At 37.3% G+C, this 20,586-nt stretch overlaps 1 protein-coding gene across 2 annotated transcripts in view; it reads left to right on the top strand.

The window, feature by feature from the left end:
* Positions 1-20,222, top strand: part of LOC107573008 (zinc finger protein 521-like) — a 96,253-nt gene extending 76,031 nt beyond the window's left edge. For both annotated transcript variants that reach the window (XM_016259446.1, XM_016259445.1), the window contains 3 exons: positions 1,656-1,787; positions 9,686-9,801; positions 19,235-20,222. In XM_016259446.1, the coding sequence (XP_016114932.1) occupies positions 1,656-1,787; positions 9,686-9,801; positions 19,235-19,264 (278 nt within the window). In that variant the 3' untranslated portion in view covers positions 19,265-20,222. The remainder of the gene's footprint in view (positions 1-1,655; positions 1,788-9,685; positions 9,802-19,234) is intronic.
* The last annotated feature ends 364 nt before the right edge of the window (positions 20,223-20,586 follow it).

Genomic DNA, 20,586 nt, shown 5'->3' with positions numbered 1-20,586 from the left:
AGTTACAATTTTCATCTGCTCAAGCAGAACGTTAATGCCATCTTGTGCTTCAGCAAGCTATCTCCGGCTAAAACTAACGTTAAAGTTAGTGAGTCCATGCTATCGTACAGTACAAGCATAAATAGCGGACTGTTTTCACGTCATGTACAGTGTAGTTAAGTCAAAAATACATAACCCTAAAATAGAAACAATACAATGCATAATTCAAAACACCAGTGAAAAATATTTTCTTAAAATACTTTTCTTAAGATTGTAGCGTATGTTTCCTGGACAGACAATACTACATAAGGACAGGGGAAACAACAACAACAACAACAAAAACTAACAGACATGCTTTTTATGTATTTATACATTGTTTATTAAAATAAAAAAAAGTTTTCATGTTGTTGTGAGCTGATCCAGATCCTATTTTTGATTTGAGAAACACTTTTTATTTTGTAATACATTATTAGGTTATTATGAAATTAAAGGAAGTTGAAGTAGTAGAAGGTTTCTGAATTTAAACAATAAAGTGACGTGACATGTGGCCAAGTATGGTGACCCATACTAGGAATTAGGGCTCTGCATTTACCCATCCAAAGTGCACACACACAGCAGTGAACACACACAAACCGTGAACACACACCCGGAGCAGTGGGCAGCCATTTATGCTGCGGCGCCCGGGGAGCAGTTGGGGGTTCGGTGCCTTGCTCAAGGGCACCTCAGTCGTGGTATTGAAGGTGGGAGAGAGCGCTGTACATTCACTCCCCCCACCTACAATCCCTGCCGGTACGAGACTCGAACCCACAACCTTTGGGTTACGAGTCCGACTCTCTAACCATTAGGCCACGACTTCCCTTAAAAATCAAATGTATGTATATCAGAACCAAAAATATTATTAGTATGTTTTTATCTGTTATGAATCATTTTGATTGTTTTAGGAAACAAAAATACAGGAAACACGTGATAATGATTTACTAATTATTAGTTTGTTGAATATATGAGTAAAGTAATACTAATTTAATTCAAAGGGAAAATTATAATGAATAATATCTGGACCATATTACATTGTGGTACAAAGTTATTATTAATTATTATTATTTTATTTATTTTGTGTTTTTGTTTGTGTGTTTGTTGACAATGTTAGCAATAAAATATGTACTTTTACAAATATACAAATCTTTTTTTTTCAAATCTTGTAAATTATTAATCATATTGCCATCTCCTAAAAGTACAGATGACGTGACTATTTAAATAATGAACTAATGATGTTTCAGTGTCTCATGTTTATTCTTAACCATGTTTTATTAGAAGAGAATTTAATATGAATGCTAAAAAATATTGCAAATCATACAGGCCCGGTTTCACAGGCAGGGCTTAGGTTAAACCAGGATTAGGCCATAGTTCAATTAGGACATTTAAGTAGCTTTTATAAATATGCCTTAGATAAAAACATTGTTGGTGTGCATCTTGAGGCAAAACAATAAATCTGACATATTTTAAGATCACTCAAGTGCAAGTTTCTTTCAGTTGAAATAGTCCAGACATGTATTTTAGTCTGGGACTAGGCTTAAGCCTTGTCTGTGAAACCAGGGGATAGTGTGCTAGCGTTTGGGAATCTTTCAGACATTTCCAGTGACAAAGGCTTGTGTTTGTGTTTTTCTGTCTTTTCTCAGAGGAAGGTCTCATTCATGAATGTAAACTATGCAGTCAAACCTTCGACTCTCCAGCGAAACTGCAGTGTCACCTCATCGAGCACAGCTTTGAGGGCATGGGCGGCATCTTCAAGTGTCCTGTCTGCTTCATAGGTACATCTTTATGTTTGTGTGTGTGTGTGTGTGTGTGTGTGTGTGTGTGTGTGTGTAACCTTTCCTGAAGATGTAACTCAGAGATCTGATGTCCCCCCGGATACTGACTGCAAACCCACCAGCTGATATTACCTCCATCTGCAGTGTCATAGAGTACACGCACACATTCACCCAGCGGTGTCTCATTTGCATAAACTCTGCTCACTAGTGAGGAGACGAATGCCCGTAATTTCATTCAGACCCCACTGAACGGCTCTGTATGTCTGTCCCTCGTATACGGCATAAAATCCATTACACCTATGGAGAGTCTCCATAAACCATAAAAACAAACCTGTGTGTGTGTGTGTGTGTGTGTGTGTGCGTGTGTGTGAGTGTGTGTGTGTATGTGTGTGAGAGAGTGAGTGTGTGTGTGTGTGTGTGAGAGAGAGTGTGCGCGCGTGTGAGTGAGTGTGTGTGTGTGTGTGTGAGAGAGAGTGTGCGCGCGTGTGAGTGAGTGTGTGTGTGTGTGTGTGAGAGAGAGTGTGCGCGCGTGTGAGTGAGTGTGTGTGTGTGTGTGTGAGAGAGAGTGTGCGCGCGTGTGAGTGAGTGTGTGTGTGTGTGTGTGAGAGAGAGTGTGCGCGCGTGTGAGTGAGTGTGTGTGTGTGTGTGTGAGTGTGAGTGTGTGAGTGAGTGTGAGTGTGAGAGTGAGTGTGAGTGTGAGTGTGTGTGTATGTGGGAGAGTGTGTGTGTGTGAGTGTGTGTGTGTATGTGTGTGAGAGTGAGTGTGAGTGTGAGTGTGTGTGTGTGTGGGAGTGTGTGTGTGTGTGTGTGTGTGTGTGTGAGAGTGAGTGTGAGTGTGTGTGTGTGTGTGTGTGTGTGTGAGAGTGAGTGTGAGTGTGTGTGTGTGTGTGTGTGTGTGTGAGAGTGAGTGTGAGTGTGTGTGTGTGTGTGTGTGTGTGTGAGAGTGAGTGTGAGTGTGTGTGTGTGTGTGTGTGTGTGTGAGAGTGAGTGTGAGTGTGTGTGTGTGTGTGTGTGTGTGTGTGAGTGTGAGTGTGTGAGTGTGAGTGAGTGTGTGTGTGTGTGTGTGTGTGTGTACTGCATATGACAGAGCAACATTACAATCAATCAGGCTTTTAACAATAACAACAGTCGTAGTTGTTTTATTAATTATCAACTGTTTTCCACATTTTAGAATAACGGTAAAGTCATCAAAACTATGAAATAACACAAATGGAAGTATATTTTCATGCATTTTAGTGAACATTTAGATTTTCATAAAAAACATGAATTCAGTCATGTGTGTCGAGTCTTTGGCTGGTAGTGTGGTATTGTGACTGAGAGTGAGTGAGAAGAGCAGGACTGTATTAGTGGATGCTGCTGTTAATGACCTGCTCTGTCTCTGGATGTGAAGAGTGGGATCAGACCCCGTCTCATCTCTGGTGTCAGCAGGGTTAACTGTGCGTGCATAGTGCAATCCCAGAGCTCACAGAGGCTGTTTGCTGCTCAGTGCACAAAGCTTCTTTTCAAACTCTTTCAACAGTTGTTTAAGTCGGGCTTTCACAAACACCTGGACGTTTATGATGGAACTGCATTCAAACAATCACAATTTATAAAAGTTTGTTTAGGAACTGGATCATTCTGATCACTCAGATCTCACAGTACATACAGAAGACAGACATCATTTACCCGTAAGGTTAACATTAATTAGCAAATTTTGAAAAAATATGGTCAGTGTCAAAATTCTGTGGGACTGTAAGTAATTTTTACATTGTCTTCATATGCCATTAAAACAATTCTTCAAAAGAGAATTTGAGATTTAATCCAAACCAGCAAGCCCTGAATCGCAACTTTACATCAATTTGAAGCAAATTTATTTTTGAAATTTAAACAAAGGTACAAAACTATGTATGCACTTTTGAATTGTCAACGACAGCACCAAAACATCCAGTACAGTATACTACTGACCATAGGTCAACTCATTTAAATAAAACAAAGTTTTACAATTTTAGGGGAAAGAAAGTTAAAATGACATTTCCAGTTTCTACAGCAGTTTTCTGACATGTATAGCATTGCTTCACATCATAAGCTCTTGGTAGGTCTGAATTTCTCCATGGAGAAAATCCATCTGAAGCCCTGACTCAGGAGTGATATCATTGTATAGAACTCTAAACCTTAAGCTGCAGCTTATGCAAACACTTTATCTTGATGTATTTCTCTACTGCCGCCACAACAACATGCTTCATTTGTCTCTCTCTGTCTTTCTCTGCTTCTCTCATTCTTACTGACTTGATCTACTGGGCTTTTTTCATTTACTTGGTGTTGGCGCCTGACAGACAGGTCCCACCACGTCTCCTTCCGCACTCATATTGATCATGCGGCAGAGAGAGAGAGAGAAAGAAGGACGGCATCCGCACTGCAGAAATCATGACAAACATATGACTACATGCATCACACAAACATCCCAACGCTGATCTAGAGGCGTTTTCACACTAGATCACATTTTTGGATCGTTTCGTTTGTGCAGAAGTTATTTTCTGAACTCGGATTCTGCTTGAAAACAGTAGCCTGGGGTTTGGTTTGAAAGCTCTCCAGCGTCAGTTGCGTGAGTGTTTTCTAGCTCACCTTGCCAACAAGCAGGACAGATGCCCTGCAAACAGAGCAGCGAGTGTATTTTCATTGCTGTTTGTAGTGGCCTTCAGCAAGCACATCGCTTTCTTTGCATCTCTTGTAGTGTATTTCCAGCAGAGAGATGCAAAAACACCATTCTGTGCTTGTTCAGTTTCGGTAGTAAAAAACCCCCAAAACAAAACATGCTCCTCTTGAGTGGTTATTTATACTTTATACACAGTGGTAGCAGCCATTTTTTTCTTGTCTATTAATATATTTTTAACTCTTTTCTTTTACAATTTGTTTTAAAAATATAAATATTTGTTGTAAAAATATATAAATAATATATTTTAAAAGCATTTGAAAATGTATTTTGCCCTCCATACATTTCTGTCCAAGAAAATACATTCACATATTATCTGTTGTCTATGATACGTGTGAACATATAACACATTTTAATAAAAATCAGCAAGGAACATACTTGACAATGTTCCAGAGAAAATTATAAATAAATAAATAAATAAAAGGAATTTATGAAAATGTAATATTATTAAATAATTTTTCATTCAGCCTAAATGCAAGTTACTGTAAGACTGGAAATGTATTTTCTCAACCCTGAAATACATTTTAAAATAAACTTTAGTATATGACGGTTGAAACTAAATATATTTTCTAATTAAAAATATATTTAATTGAGCTTTACTGTTTTCAACATATATATGGCATATATTAAAATATATTTTAGCCAGAAAAAAACTCTGTATGGGTCAGAGTCAAATATAATGTATTTAATGTATAAAATACAGAACACACATTTGGGGACTGGGGTTGAAACTAAAACAGTCTGAGACTCGAGTCTCATTTACGCTCTTCACTGAGTAGAATATGACAGGCCTCTACAGGCACAAAAAATGATCGCAAATAATAGGATTTCAATTCACCAGTGGAAAATCTGAAATTATACACATTTTTTATAGCATGATTTCAACACGAGCAGTTTTAATAGAAGCGTTTGTTTGGGGACTGCAGCCGGAGAGAGTGGAAGTCTCATTTACGCTCTTCACTGAGTAGAATATGACAGGCCTCTACAGGCACAAAAAATGATCGCAAGTAATAGGATTTCAATTCACCAGTGGAAAATCTGAAATTATACACATTTTTATAGCATGATTTCAACACGAGCAGTTTTAATAGAAGCGTTTGTTTGGGGACTGCAGCCGGAGAGAGTGGAGGCAGGAATGAAGGAAGGACAGACGCAGCGTGATCATGCAAAGCGAGGGAGGATGAGAGAGAAAGAGGAGGGAAGGAGGTGAAAGAGGAGTCGAGGAGCCATCCAGAGGCAGCGGGGAGATGTCAGAAGTGTCGCTCTCACGGGACGCATTTGACAGCTATGTGAAGTCAGGCAGCCCGCAGCTGAAAGTAGCTCGGCTCACCCTGGAGGAAGCAGAGCGCAGAACAAACACTCTGCATGTCACTTATGAGCATTTGTCTCTCACTTTACACAACAAAACACTACAGTTTTACACTCAATTGTGTGCACGGTAATGCAGCCTGGCCCTGGGTTTGTATGTGCCCATCAATACAAAAAATAACTTCTTGTGCAATACATTTAATACAAACGATACCAAATAATCAAAAAGTAAATATGCTCAAATTACACCTTTTTTAAATAATTAATACTTTTTTAACATTATACTTTTCAGATCACTAATTGGTTCCTTAATACAGAGTTATTTGAAAGCCTCATACAAATAATGAAGAAGAAGAAGAGCTGTACATCCCTTATGAACGACTGGATACCTTTTTCTAGAATTCTACATCTATTTTTTAGAACAATGGAGCGGCGCTCTAACATTAACATGCATAAGTAACGTCCCATAATCCCGTTATGCACATTTGTGATCCTTGCTATAAAGTGTGACCTACTTGTTTGTATGCACGTTATTAATGTTATGTAACTGTAAAAGACCATTCCCTTTTGGACTTTATTAAAAATTTGCATATCTTTAAAAAACAAAACACATTTTTTGCATTACATAACAGTTGTAACACATTCATCAAACTATCAATCGAAACCACAAACACTCACATTAACGATTGTTTGGTGAGAACAGAAGAGCTTACTTTCTGAAAATCGTTGGCAGTAGATAATGGGAAAACTGTAAAGCCAAGTGGAATATTTTATACAGACACACTTTAGTCCTTCATTTGCTGTTTGTGCGTTCACGTTGGATGCTTTGTCTCTTGACAAACAGTTCAGTTAGCTACTATGAAATAAAAATCCCATTCATTGCTTCCATAGATAATTTGAGTTTTAGTAATAAACATTTAGCAATATGTAAAATGTAGCATATATACAGCTTTTTGAAAAGTAGGGCTTGGCTTGATTTAGTTCATTGGGAAACGATTGGATTGTAGAAAGTGTTGTCGTTTGCATTTTTTTGCAATTGCTGTGATTGTTTCATGTGAGAAGGATCGAAGGTCTGACTTTATTGGTCAGCCCTCGCTCACACGTCATCAGAGAAGTCATAGTGAACTGAAGAGAACGTTAAAAGAATAATGATGGTGATGCGCAGCGATAAATAATTTATAATAAACACTGTAATATTGCATTAAAATATGAATGGTCAGTTTTGCCAAGACAGATTTATCCTGATCTTTTTAAATAGTAGCATATGTGTCTGCTGAAGCCATTAGTAAGTGCAATTTCATAAAAAAATCCCGACATGAACTGCATGGTGAAGAACTACACTGTAAAAAATGACCGTGAATTTAACGGTAACAGACTGTAAAAATGCTACAGTAAAAACCTGTTAAATGGTTAACGGTAAACTCCCCTACTATATACGGTGAAAAACTGTGTTGGACATTAATTTTACGGTAGTATACTGTTTTTGGAAGTGAAAAAGTATAATTTACAGTGAATAACCGTAAATTGACATTCCCAGAATTCCCTGTGTTACATTTCAAATTTGATGTTTTTTTGTTGAAATAACTGTTTCTTCTTAGTTTTTTCTTATCAGTTTTGTATATTAGGGTTGTGTGTTACACCTAATGTTGTTAAATGAATGTTTATTGCATTATTTCAGTCTCATGTGTGTTACCGTGATGGTGTTTAGTGTTTGTGTGAATGACGCTGTGCACCTTCTATATGTGTTATTATTTAAAAGCTGCTTGTGATGGGCTTTGGTTCATCGTGTGACTTTCTCATCACCTCCTGCATTTGGTGGTTATCAGTGTATTACAAAACAGATTTCAGTACTTCAGTAGGTTGGTATATTAACATTATATCAGTTAATGAAATTACGGTATTTAACTGTAAATGTAAGTTAAAACCTAAAACGTTGCTACCGTATTTTTTACGGTAAAATTCCGGCAACCACAGATTGTATAAAATAGATATAAAATATAAAATACAGATATTTTTGAAAGAAAATGCAATCAGTGTTTTTCTGCGTCAGAGATACTGTGAATATGTTGGATTTGAGAAATGCAGATATGTATGAAATGTACATAGATTTGAGTTTTTACCTGCATGCTCAGAAAATGTTCTGCACAAGAATATGTCGGAAAAGTGTGAACTCTCGTCAGTTTACAATGCGATCCAGCAGCCCTTAATAAATACTCTTTTACAGTTATATGATGTTAGTTATGCGCCGACAAACATTAGTAACATCAAACAATAGGTCACACTTTATAAAAAGATTCATAAATGTGCATAATAGATACTTCATTAAAAACAAATCATGCTAGTAAGGAGGCCAGAGACATTAGAAACACATTAACTGATGTTCAGATGGTTTCCGCGTTACAGTGAGTTTCAGGGGAAAAATGCTTTATTGCTTTTAAGGAACTTTAATAAGGTGCCGTTCTTTGTTATTTAATGGTAATTAATACATTAAGCAATGTTAACATGCACCTTGAATGTTTAGACTTGTAAATGAACAAATAAGCACAAACCAAGATAAATTAACATTGTAAAGAGGAGTTGTTAGTTCATGTTAAATGATGCTTTAACAAATGATAACAATGGAAGTTATTAATATTTAGAAATGCATCTGCATACATCCAACTTAACAAAGATAATCCCATAATAGCACACTAAAATAAGGGTCCATTAGTTAACATGAACTAAAAATGAAAAATAACTCTAAAGCATTTATTAATCTTGGTTAATGTTCATGTCAGCATTTACAAAATTGAAAATCTGTTAATATTATTTAATGGACCTGAGCTGGCATGAATTAACAATGAACAGTTGTATTTTTATTAACTAACATTAACAAAGATTATTAAATACTGTAGCAAATGTATTGCTTAATGTTAGTTAATGATAATGCATTAGCCAATGTTAACTAATAAATTGTTACCCGAATGCTGTATGGAGATGTTGTTCATTGTTAGTTTTGAATCATCTAATGAATTAAGGAACATTGACAAATACAATGTTATTGTAAAGTCAAACTGTAGTCTACCATTGTACTGATAACCATTCTCCAAATCACGTCCATCTCTTTCTCTCTATATTATTGCTCATTTATGCTCATATGCAGGATCTCAAACCCACAGATGCACGTCCAGATTATTTTACCTGTGTAAGTTGAATTAGAAAACGTGGGGGTCTGAGAGAAAAATGGGTAGAAACTGAATTTGAGTTTCAGACATTATGATATTCAAATAGATTTGCTTTGCTTTCTGCACAAGTATTTTTCTTGTATTTTACTGTACGTACAATGCAGATTAAAAAAAAACACTCATTTTTTATTATAACTCCTTTCCACATTTTTTAATAATAGTAAAGACATTAAAACTACGAAATAATACAAACAGAAGTATGGGAATTATGCAAGGATCAAAAATATACATCAAATTTGTGAATTTGTTATTCTTTTTTTTTTACTTTTATTCATCAAGGACACCTTAAGTTAACGAAAAGTGACAGTAAAAATATTTACAGTAAAAAAAAGAAAAAAATTCTTTTAAATTTGTATTTATCAGAGGATCCTGAAAACAAGTGTCATGGTTTCCACAATATGTAAAGCAGAAAACAGTTTTCATAACATACCATAGCATTACACAATATTAATGTTTTTACTGTATTTTTTGATCGAGCAAATGCAGCCTTGGTGAGCAGAAGAGATTCTTTTAAAAGCATTAAAAGCTATTTCATGTACAGGCAAGGCTTACATTTGTCTACAGAACTAATTTCAAGAAATTAAACACAGGCCTGTGTGTCAAAAGGTTCTAAGATGCAAACTGGCAGTGCGTCTGGAAATATGTGACTTTAATGCATGTGTTGTGTCTTGTTGCAGTATTCGTGCAGGCCTGTAAACTGCAGCAGCACATCTTCACCGCACACGGGCAGGAGGACAAGATCTACGACTGCTCACGGTGCCCGCTGAAGTTCTTCTTCCAAACCGAGCTTCAGGTGAGACGGTCTGAGAATGAGAATGCATTGCTGAGGTCGCATGACCAGCCTTATTTGATTGGCAGAACAAATAAATCATGGGGAGGAAATTCGGCTGTAAATATATTGGCCGTGTTTGCAATGGCACTAAACAAAAAACTCGACTTTGCATTATCGATGTAATAGTTGTCAGTACGATGCCCATTACCGCTGTCAGGTCAGCCAGCCAGTGAAACATGAACAAAACAAAAGCAAAGCAACACTGGGACAGTTTGTAGCTGTAACATTGTGATGCAGCAAAAAGGAAAGATCATCGCAACCAGGCACTTAATTATGTAATATTGTACAGTATAATGATAAATTTCTTTAGCAGCCAGCTTAAACGATGGGTGAAAATCTAATACCAAATTGGAATATGAGAAATACAATTAATTCTCGCTGTTAACTATGATTTTTGCCTCAATAAACTCCTCATTTGCTGCTATCAATAGTTAGAAAGGGAGTTGTTACGTTTAGTTATGTGGTAGGATTACGGGATCTAAAATATGGTCGTGCAGAATTAGGCATTAATATGTGCTTTACAAGTACTAATAAACAGCCAATATGCTAGTAATATGCATGCTAATAAGCAAATAGTTAATAGTGAAAATTGGTCCCTAAACTAAAGTGTTTATTTGAAGGGTTTAGGACTGTGCATGTTCTTGCGTTGCTGTCAGCCGATCATTCCTGCAACTTTAGAGTAATTAGTCACGTGGCATTTACAGCTCTGTTGATTGACTCCAAAAATGACAGCAGAACTGAACCTATGAACAGAGATGGCAGATTTGTCCACACAAATGTGGACTTCCTTTATCGGCTAAGCAAGTGCTGTTGAGCAACTGCATTTTCCAGATTTTATAGACCTCTTTAGCTGAGAGCTGATTTTCTCATATTTATTTTTAAACCGGTCTCCTCCTTATACCGTCTGCTTTTACCCTCAATGTTTGTCACCCTTGCTCTCAGCATTAATTTTTCATTTTCTTTCATTGTAAGAATAAAACTACCTTACCTGTTTCTGTAATTGCTATAAAATGTGCCAAACCAAAGACTTTAGTGAAATACTTTACTTTAAAGAGGTCATATGATGATATTTTAAAGATCATTATTTTGTGTATTTGGTGTAACAGAATATGTTGACATGCTTTAATGTTCAAAAAACACATTATTTTTCAAATACTGTACATTATTGTAGGTCCTCTATGCCCCGCCTCTCTCAAACGCTTCGGTTTCTACAAAGCCGCTCCTTCCGACAAGCACAGTCTGCTCTGATTGGCCAGCTGACCCAGTGCATTGTGATTACACAAGCCACGGTTAAGACAGCTGACTCCACTTTGATCTCTCTCTCTCTCTCTCTCTTTCTCTCACACACACACATGCGTGCGTGCGTGCACGCGCACACACACACACACACACACACACAATGCGCAAAACTCCGCATTTGAACAGTCAATAGCAAATACTTAAACTAATAACAAAACAGTAGCTGATTCAGAAGCGCCAGATTGTCATAGCAAAGTCAGAATGACCTCCTCTCCTAGGTTCACGAAACGGTCGTCCATAAAATGCATTGCTGTTCTGTTGTAAGTCATCTTAAAGATTCCTAAATGCATCTACTTCCGGAAGGCCAAATAAAGTGCTTTTGCTTTCTCCTAGAAACACACAGCGTCTCCCTGACATGCTGCTTCAACACTAACTGCGGTTACTGAAACCACGCCTTCTTTCTTTGCGTGCACATTTGGGCGGCATTATGCAAATATTTCCACATAGTGAGGTAGATATGTGGGGGCGTGTTAGAACAAGCGGTTTTAGGGGGGCGTGGCTGACTCTTAACTTTGATAAAGAATGTCTCTTTGGTTTTGAGACTTTAGTCTTTGCAACTTCAGGGATCTTATCTATGCACAATCAGCTCCAAAGAGAAAGGAAAACTTGAAATCGCATCATATGACCCCTTTAAAGAAAGCAAGAATGAAACTAGCTAAGGAACAGCTAAAGATTTAAAAAGCTATCTGTGCTTAAAATGATACTAATATTCTGGCATGTGCTTGTATGTATTTCTAAAAAATCTTATCTTATATCACCTTGCGAAATTAGTTAAAACTACCATGTTAGTGGAGGTTTAGACATTTTTTGATATTAGTGCAATCTCTTTGGTCTTTATTGTGGAGCTCTTTAAGTGGATTCGTAACTTTGCTGCTGTGATGCATATAAACAGCTATAGTGAAGACAGCAGTGAATTCTCCTGGTAGACAATGAGACATTTCATTGATAAATAAATGGGACAAGTTATCCACACATAAGAAAGCTAACCTTTCCTGGGACAGTATCTTTTTTAGTGGCTGCAGCTCTCCTGGGAAATATACTAGATATTGCTTGTTATAAATATAATATATTTTATATGATCTCATACATGTGGAATTTCAGTGTTGTCTTTCACTCGTTGAATAAAAAAGGTCCCACAGTTATTTACCAGTTTTTACAGTCTTTGCAGTTTATAACTGTGTGCTGATGAACATTCAGAATATGGGAGTATTGGTAAAACTTTATTTTAATGTGTCTTGCATATATTTACTATACTATTGTCACGATACGCTGCCGGAAGGAACGAAAGAGCCGTGGATAAACGAAAACGTTGTTTATTAAATCCAACGCACAGGGTAAATCCACACTTGGAAGGGAAGGAAGACACATGTACACAACTGGTAGACCCGACAAAGAAGGAATGCACAGACTGGAACTAAATACATGACTAAATGAGGCAATTGGGAGGAACACAGGTGAACAGAATGACTAATTAAGAGAAAACGAGGACAGGAACTGGAACGACCAAATAAGGGGACATGAGGGAGAAACTGGGTCACGGGGAGCACATGGAGAGCAAAACACAACAAAGACAGTCCAATCCTGACAAGTATAGTTTAACTATGCATAATTACAAGCAACAATAAACCAAACTCTAAACCTATATTAAGTACATGTTGTTAATTAATACTTACATGTATATTTACATTGTAACAAGTACAACAACATGCCATTTTGAAACATGAAATCAGTTTTTTTAAATGCATATTATAAATCTTAATGTGAACAATTCATCTGTGAATGTTTCATAACTAGATCTTCTGGTGAAACTATAGATTTCTCTCTAGTGGCATATGCAGGACTTCTCCAATCATTTAGTTTGCTTAAACTCCGCCCCCTCATGTTCATCTGCCTCCACTTCTAAATCTCAACATCCAATCAACAGCCAGTGCATACAACCAAGTCCCGCCTTACATTTTGTCATCTATAATTAGTTACACTCAGATGTGCATCACAGTACAGATAAAAAGATTGGTTGCTACATCTGTTTCCTTTTTTTTTTTTAATTCACAGAAAATAATTCCTAATCTTAAATAATAACATCAGAAATTTCACTGTGGTTTTCCTCTTTAAAAAATCTGGTTACCTTAAAGCTAGCCTGCCTGCCTGTAACATGTGAGAAAGAGATCATGGAGAACTTATTTAAACGTATATAAGAATACAAACAAAAGGGTTTATTTGTTAGGTTGTTTTCTTTGGACTGCAGTCTTGTGTGGGATCCTGTTTTCTCAGTTCTTTTCACTGCAGTCGTCTCCGCCCAGTCAGTGAGGTCAGAGGTCACAAGGGCGGATCGATGCAGAGATGTATTATTTACTTGTGTTGAGCTCATATAGCTTGAGATGAAGGGCTGTGACAGACCGTCTGCCCCCCACCCAAACTCCTTATACCCTGAGCTCAGTGAGGAGTCATAGCATCACCACTGACCTGCCAAGAGCATGATGGGAAACACTCAACTTAATCAGCTCTCATAGAAACAAACACCTCACCTTTAGACCCGTATACACACAATAGCATAGCTTATATATGTCTACACATAACACACACACCGAAATACAAAAATTAATGTTACTTTTTTTGTGAACTTTTATGAATGTGCTTATAAGGTAACACTTCAGGGATCACTTTTGATATTAACTAGTTATTAGCATGTACATTACTAGCATATTGGCTGTTTATTAGCACTTATAAAGCACATATTAATGCATGACCACATTCTGGATCCCTTATACCTACCCCAAACATAACTACTACAACAACTACCTTACTTCCTATCAATAGGCAGCACATTAGGAGTTTATTGAGGAAAAACTGCATAAACTTCTGCTGTCCTTAATTTTTTTTAGATCATTCTGAATGTAATGTACATGTACTGAAGTGCTTGGCCCCATAATTGCTCCTATACTATGTTTTATTTCTGATATGGAAATATTTGCATATAACATTATCTCATAAAGCATAACATCTCTGCTTTTGATGCATCAACCTGTTTTTTGTACCATTTCATCAGCATTTTATGAATTACAGTTGCCGTGATCGAATCCTTTCAAATGACATCAAATATCTTCATAAACTTCTGCTGTCCTTAATTTTTTTAGATCATTCTGAATGTAATGTACATGTACTGATGTGCTTGGCCCCATAATTGCACCTATACTATGTTTTATTTCTGATATGGAAATATTTGCATATAACATTATCTCATAAAGCATAACATCTCTGCTTTTGATGCATCAACCTGTTTTTTGTACCATTTCATCAGCATTTTATGAATTACAGTTGCCGTGATCGAATAGAAAACGTGCAATATAATTCTGCTTACTGCCCACTTTCTGTGGGTGAAACTTATATAAAAAAGTCAAATTTAATTCTGGTTATCTTATTTGTGGATGCTAATATATCAGCATTAATTGAAAAATATGTTAGTTTACTTAGAAAGAAAGTGTGTTTGGACTGAGATGTATAGTTACATTTAATTTGGTCCACTTTAGACAATACACTAACTATGCGTAACTGTGCAACTTCGTCAACAGGGTTGCAGAGTAATGTAAAAAAAACAAGTAAAAAATACATGTAGCTTAATTACGTATTTAACATACAAAATAAATGACTGTATTTCATTACATTCTTAATGGGTTTTAAATTGATAAACATTTCATGTTGTTTTTATTTAGTACAGTCCTGAATAAGCTATTTCACATAACAGATGTTTACATACACTACACAAGACAAAATGATTGAATTTACAGTATAAAAATGGCCCCATTCAAAAATCGACATACCCTTGAATCTTAACTGTCTTTTGTTACCTGAATGATCCACGACTGTTTTCATGTTTTGTGATAGTTGTTTGTGCATCCCTTGTTTGTCTTGAGCAGTTAAACTGCCTGCTGTTCCTCAGAAAAAAATTCTTTGGTTTTCCAGTATCTTCTGCACATTTGACAACTTTCCAAAATATTACCGTAACATTTTGAGATCCATCTTTTCAAACCGAGGGACTATTACACAACTTGTAACCTTCCCAACCCTGTATGTCAACTACCTCGACTGTTAGGTTAGGGTTAGTATAAGTTGATATGTACTTGCAAAGTTACTTAAAGTGAGCAGAATGTCTAAAGTAGACAATCAAAGTTTTAGCAGATGTAAATATGACACAGTGCTATTTTAGTGCAATCAGGTTAAATTGGATAAAGAACAGGTTTGCACTGAAATACAGCTGAAATGAAATCTTCTCTCAATTCCTCAGGCCAACTCATAACCCTCTGACTAATGCAAGACAGCAACTACATGAAAAAATACATGTATGTTTCCCTGAATGCTTTTATCAGCATTCACAGCGGACAACACAACTAACCCAGTTTTCTAACCATAGTTTTCTATCACTCAGACTTTTGACGTTAACTCTAAAGTTCTAGCTTACAGTTCACACTGAAGCACAACAAGAAAAAAAAGCTTTTGACTTCAGGTTTAAGATTGCTCAGATGTTTTAAAATATGATTCATACACAAAAGTGTAATGAAAGCTCTGATATTACCCATGAGTGACTCACGGATGCAGGCAGATCAGATATAGACAGCAGCAAAGTGCAGCGTCCTGCGAGAGTTTGCGTGTGTGTTTGTGTTTGTTCCCGCCTCTGGCTGGGTCTGAAGTGTGTATGCAAACACATCGTCTTGAGACGGTGACAAACCCTCGCTGCAGCCCATGAGCGCGCTCATTCTCTGCTCATCACCGCTGGGAGACGCACAATCCAAACAAACACTTCTGATCTCTGACACACTTCTGCTTCCTGTAAACTTCCTGTGAACTTTTTTACAAGCGACTCTGCTAATGCGAAATAAAAGATGCTTTGCTTCAGCATTGTCAGGATGCACGCTGTTTTACTGTTAGGAATTGCAGAATTACTACTGATGGCATTATTGGGGAGAGTCAATCTTGGTCAAACTGTAAAAACTCTTCCAGTGGGATCAGTGTTGGGAAGGCTACTTTGGAAATGTAATTGATTACAGATTACAAGTTACCCTATTTAAAATGTAATAAGTAGTGTAGCTATTTCAATTACTTTAATAAAGTTATGTAACTGATTACATTTGATGACAATTTTTGATTGCTTTTCTAAATTTCTAATGAATGATTTCAGCTGTTAATCAGTTAATCGACTCTCAGACAGGTCTAAAGCTTTCAGTGACGATGTGGATTGATGTAATTGGCAAGAGAACCAATCAAAAGCATCAGAATAGCATCATTTTACTAAATGGCCTTTAAAAGGCAGGAGGCATCGTGCACATCAAAAACAGGCAAAGCAATAAATCAGTGTTATTCAGCATATCCAAGCTTTTTACAAAAAATATTCAGATGTCACCCCCTTTGTAATCGTTAACATGTTCATAAGTAACTGTAATTTAATTACACATTTTTCTCGAACTAATTACAATTACATTTATTTTGTAATTAAATCACGCAATTCTGTTACATGTAACTCGTTACTCCCCAACACTGCAAGAGGGGCATGTTCTTCACAATCTTCAGTGTGGCGAAGTGTTCACAAGCTACAGTACTTCTATCACAGACAGAAACTTGCATCTCAAACAAATGACACAGTGAGTAGCTTGTTTAAAGTCCCCATTAAATCAAAACTGAATTTTTTTTTGGCTTTTGGTATATGTTAGGCTTAAGATTATCTATAAATTAGTGTGCTCCAAAACAATAACAAAATTCGCTTTTACAAGATATAAGCATTCAAAACTTACAGTCTCTCACTTCCGCCAATATGGATCAGCGATTTTGATGACATCACACTGCACTTCAGCTTCTCATCAAACTTTCTGACCAATCAAATGCTCTCTAGAACCCGAAGCGTCCCGCCCCTTGCACTATAAATAGACGCTGAAGCTGCGGCTCAAATCGGTCACTTGTTCACAGGATTTGTATTTTCTGTTCGGTGAATGGCATGTAGTGCACTACATAGGGGATAGGGAATGATTCAGACAGTGTAAATATGCTTTCCGTTGGGGTGAATGAAGTCTGGTTTCACGCTGTAAAACGCCACATTGTGCATGCAGTCTGCTCCGGTCCACAGACACGATACACGGAGCGGATAATATGCACGAGTCGGCGCAGACCATAAAACTTAACAGACCAATTTGAATTCTACATGGAATGCTATATTTTATTGCAATATGAGATTGTGGCTGATATATATGCTGTCAAATGCGGCTTTAGCGAGCTCAACGGCTCTGGTCCAAACTGTAATATAAATGAAACGCTATTGGCTATTTTAAAAAGGGGGCGGGGCTGGTTGATATGTCCCGCCCTGACTTCCTGTTTCAGTTGAAATGACGTCAACACACAGAACAACGCTGCATTTTTCAAAGCACTTCAGTGGACCTTTAAGGGCACTGCGCTTTGACATTTTTAAGACCTGGGACAGTTTTACGTGCGTACTTTCTGTCGCGTACATTTGGACAAGCCGAATCTCTCAAGCGTGGATGGGTATCCCATGCTGTGAGAGCCCATCCCTAGAACGCGTTCCTGGAGGCTTCTTAAGCCTGGCGCCATTAGATGATTTTAAGCCCGATTTGCATCCTCAAACGATCAGGGGGGGGGGGGGGGCCCAATTCGGGGCTTATCCCAAATGATAAGGAGCATGGCAATCTGACTAAATCTCCTACAACTCTAATTTAGTTCCCCAAAATGGAGGTCCTAGAACTAAATTAGTTCCTGCAGTGTGAACACGCCATAAAGCGGGAACTACTGCCAATAGTCCTAAGAACTATGAAAAGGTTCCTCCGGTGCGAAAGCACCTTTATAATCACCCCAAGCAGTGTGGATACATGATGTGCTGTCACCTCGGTCTGACTGGGGATCTCTACGTACACTTTTTAGAATTTGCTCACCAGGTGGCTTAGATTCCTTTTTACATCCTCATTTGGAATCCCTATTTTGGAATTTCCTTTGGAATTCTTACATTAGTGGAGAGAAGACACCTCTCTCTGACAATGTTCTGTTGTGTGGCTTTGCAGAGAGGAACTGCTTCAAGGTATCTTGTGGTATTAGCATACCAGTAATGGGAAATTAAGGCACTTATTGGTATGAGTAAGGGAATGAGACTGAACTGGAGGAGGATGAAACTGGAATCCACTACGATCATGATGCACTTGTCAGTTTAGTCGGTTTTCCTGTCACAGAGCATTTGGGATTTGATGGAGTGGATGATGGCCATACAGGCATGGTTTTGGGAAGTCGAGCAGCATGGCTTCCTTTTGGATGTCACACTGCGGTCACAGCCTCTAATGGGAAGATGCCCTCCAGCTGTCGCCTCTCTGATGTGGTCTTCTGTGGGAAGATTGGGATCCTCTTCCCAGCATCTCTGGCATGCCGTGACTCTACAAACAGCCAGCTCAATGCTTTCGGCTGGACTCAGGGCAGCACCTTCTCACCGACCTGGGAATGTTGGGTTGACCAGAAAACAGTACTGGGAAGGAGAGAAAGGCCTACACATTGTCCTTCTCTCTAATAATTACAAAATTAATTCCAGTGATGTCCTGCTCGCCTCCTGAGGCTTTTACTGTTCCGTAAATGCTCCCTTCCTTGATGAAGGATATTGCCTTCAGGTGCTCCCGACACTGTTTCTCCGTTCTGCTGATTACGGTTGCCAGAGGCCAGAGAAATATATTATGGTCAAGGTCAGGCATGTCGGTTAAAACACTGTAGGTTTGTCACATTTTATTCTGAACAAAAAAACAAAAGCTATACAACTGTTGCATTTCTTTGTTCTCTCTTTAGTCAGTATGTGCATTTTTAGATTCTCTTTTTATTTTTAGATTTTGTTAAACCAGAGCTGCCTGAAGCAAGCTTGAGTGTGTTTCTTTTTTTTAAAAATAAAAATAGTAATACAATAAATAGATATGAAAACATTGAATGATTGTTGTATGTTCAAGCCTGTCTGATTCATGTGTTGAAGTGAATGTTCACACAAGCGCAGTGTGAACACATTCTCATCTGTGCAGAATTAAGAAACTGTTACAGTGTTGATTAACTTGCATTGTGTTTCGTTTTTCAGAACCACAGTCTGAGTCTGCACAGCAGCTAACAACAGAACCACCTGGAAGAGAATCAAGACCCCATCATGACCCAATAAATATATGAACATTGCAGTTTTCTGTTGCACACAGTCAAGCATTTATAAAGAAATGAAGGCAGGGGCTAAAAGATGTTTGACATTCCGTGTTCCAACAACCTATTTGTAAGTAATATCCTTCATGTTTTGCTTTTCCTTTTCTTGTAAAGAGTCTTGCATTTTTATTGTTAAAAATAAATGTTTGAACATTACAAAATAAACCAGATTGAACATATATGAGAAAGTATTTGGGCTCACAAAACAAGATGGTATCAGGAAAACTGAGCCATCATCACCAGCCCAGCCTGCCTCATGTGACCAGAGCAACAAACTTTTGAAATATGAATAATGAGGTGTTGAATATATGCAAAACCAGAACAATACAAAAGCAGCAGTAATCCATTCCTAATGATCTTCTCTTATCCTGAGGTCATTTCTCACAGTTCGAGAAACTGCTGTCTGTCCACATTGACTTGTATATTTCTGTTTTTAATGTTTACTGCTTGCTAAAGTCTGGATGTGTCTGGAATGTTTCTTTCTATATGAAAGAGGGCGAGGACATTTATTCTCTGTTGTCTTCATTTGTCTCATTGGGTTTGGCTACACAAATGCTGTCAGGAGCATGTCAACGGCTGACTGATGTGTAATGCCCTACTCTTACTGTAACAACGTTGTGTCTGATATGTACAGTATATACCAGTTTTACATTAAATGAAATTGACATGCACTTTTGCAACACTTTCATGGATGTGCTTGTTTTGAGCTGACCCTACACACTTGATAACTGGCAACTGGACAATTGGAAATTAGACTTTTATTATGTCACAACATGTCAATTAAAAAAAAAAGGTTCTATAAAAATATTAACTGAGGTCCGATTTGTTGGACCGTTTTTTGTGTTCTCATGTGATGAAAACATTAAAATTGTATGAAGATATGGATTTGCTGTGCTTTTCCAAAGATGTTTCATTACTGTGTTTCTATGTGTGTGTATTTCTTTTTTTTCAAGCATCAGCATAAGAATGGAATACTTGACTTTACACAGTTATCTTAAGAAAAAAACTTACACGATGCCCATTGATCTGTTACATTAACCATAAGAAAATGATGAAAATATTAAAAATGTCCAACTCAGAAGGTAAAATTGAATATCGAATTCAGAGTTTTTCTATTCATTTAAGGGGTTTGAAATCGTTCCAACCACGTTGCCAGCATTTTGAGACATGTATGAATTATGGCTCAGAAAATTATTATAATTCTTTTTTAGAGAGAGAGAGAGATTGGCTATATAACAA

This window comes from Sinocyclocheilus grahami, unplaced genomic scaffold (assembly GCF_001515645.1).
Source record: "Sinocyclocheilus grahami isolate Dianchi unplaced genomic scaffold, SAMN03320097.WGS_v1.1 scaffold1845.1, whole genome shotgun sequence".
Classification (NCBI taxonomy): domain Eukaryota; kingdom Metazoa; phylum Chordata; class Actinopteri; order Cypriniformes; family Cyprinidae; genus Sinocyclocheilus; species Sinocyclocheilus grahami.
This window is presented reverse-complemented; position numbering and strand designations above follow the sequence as displayed.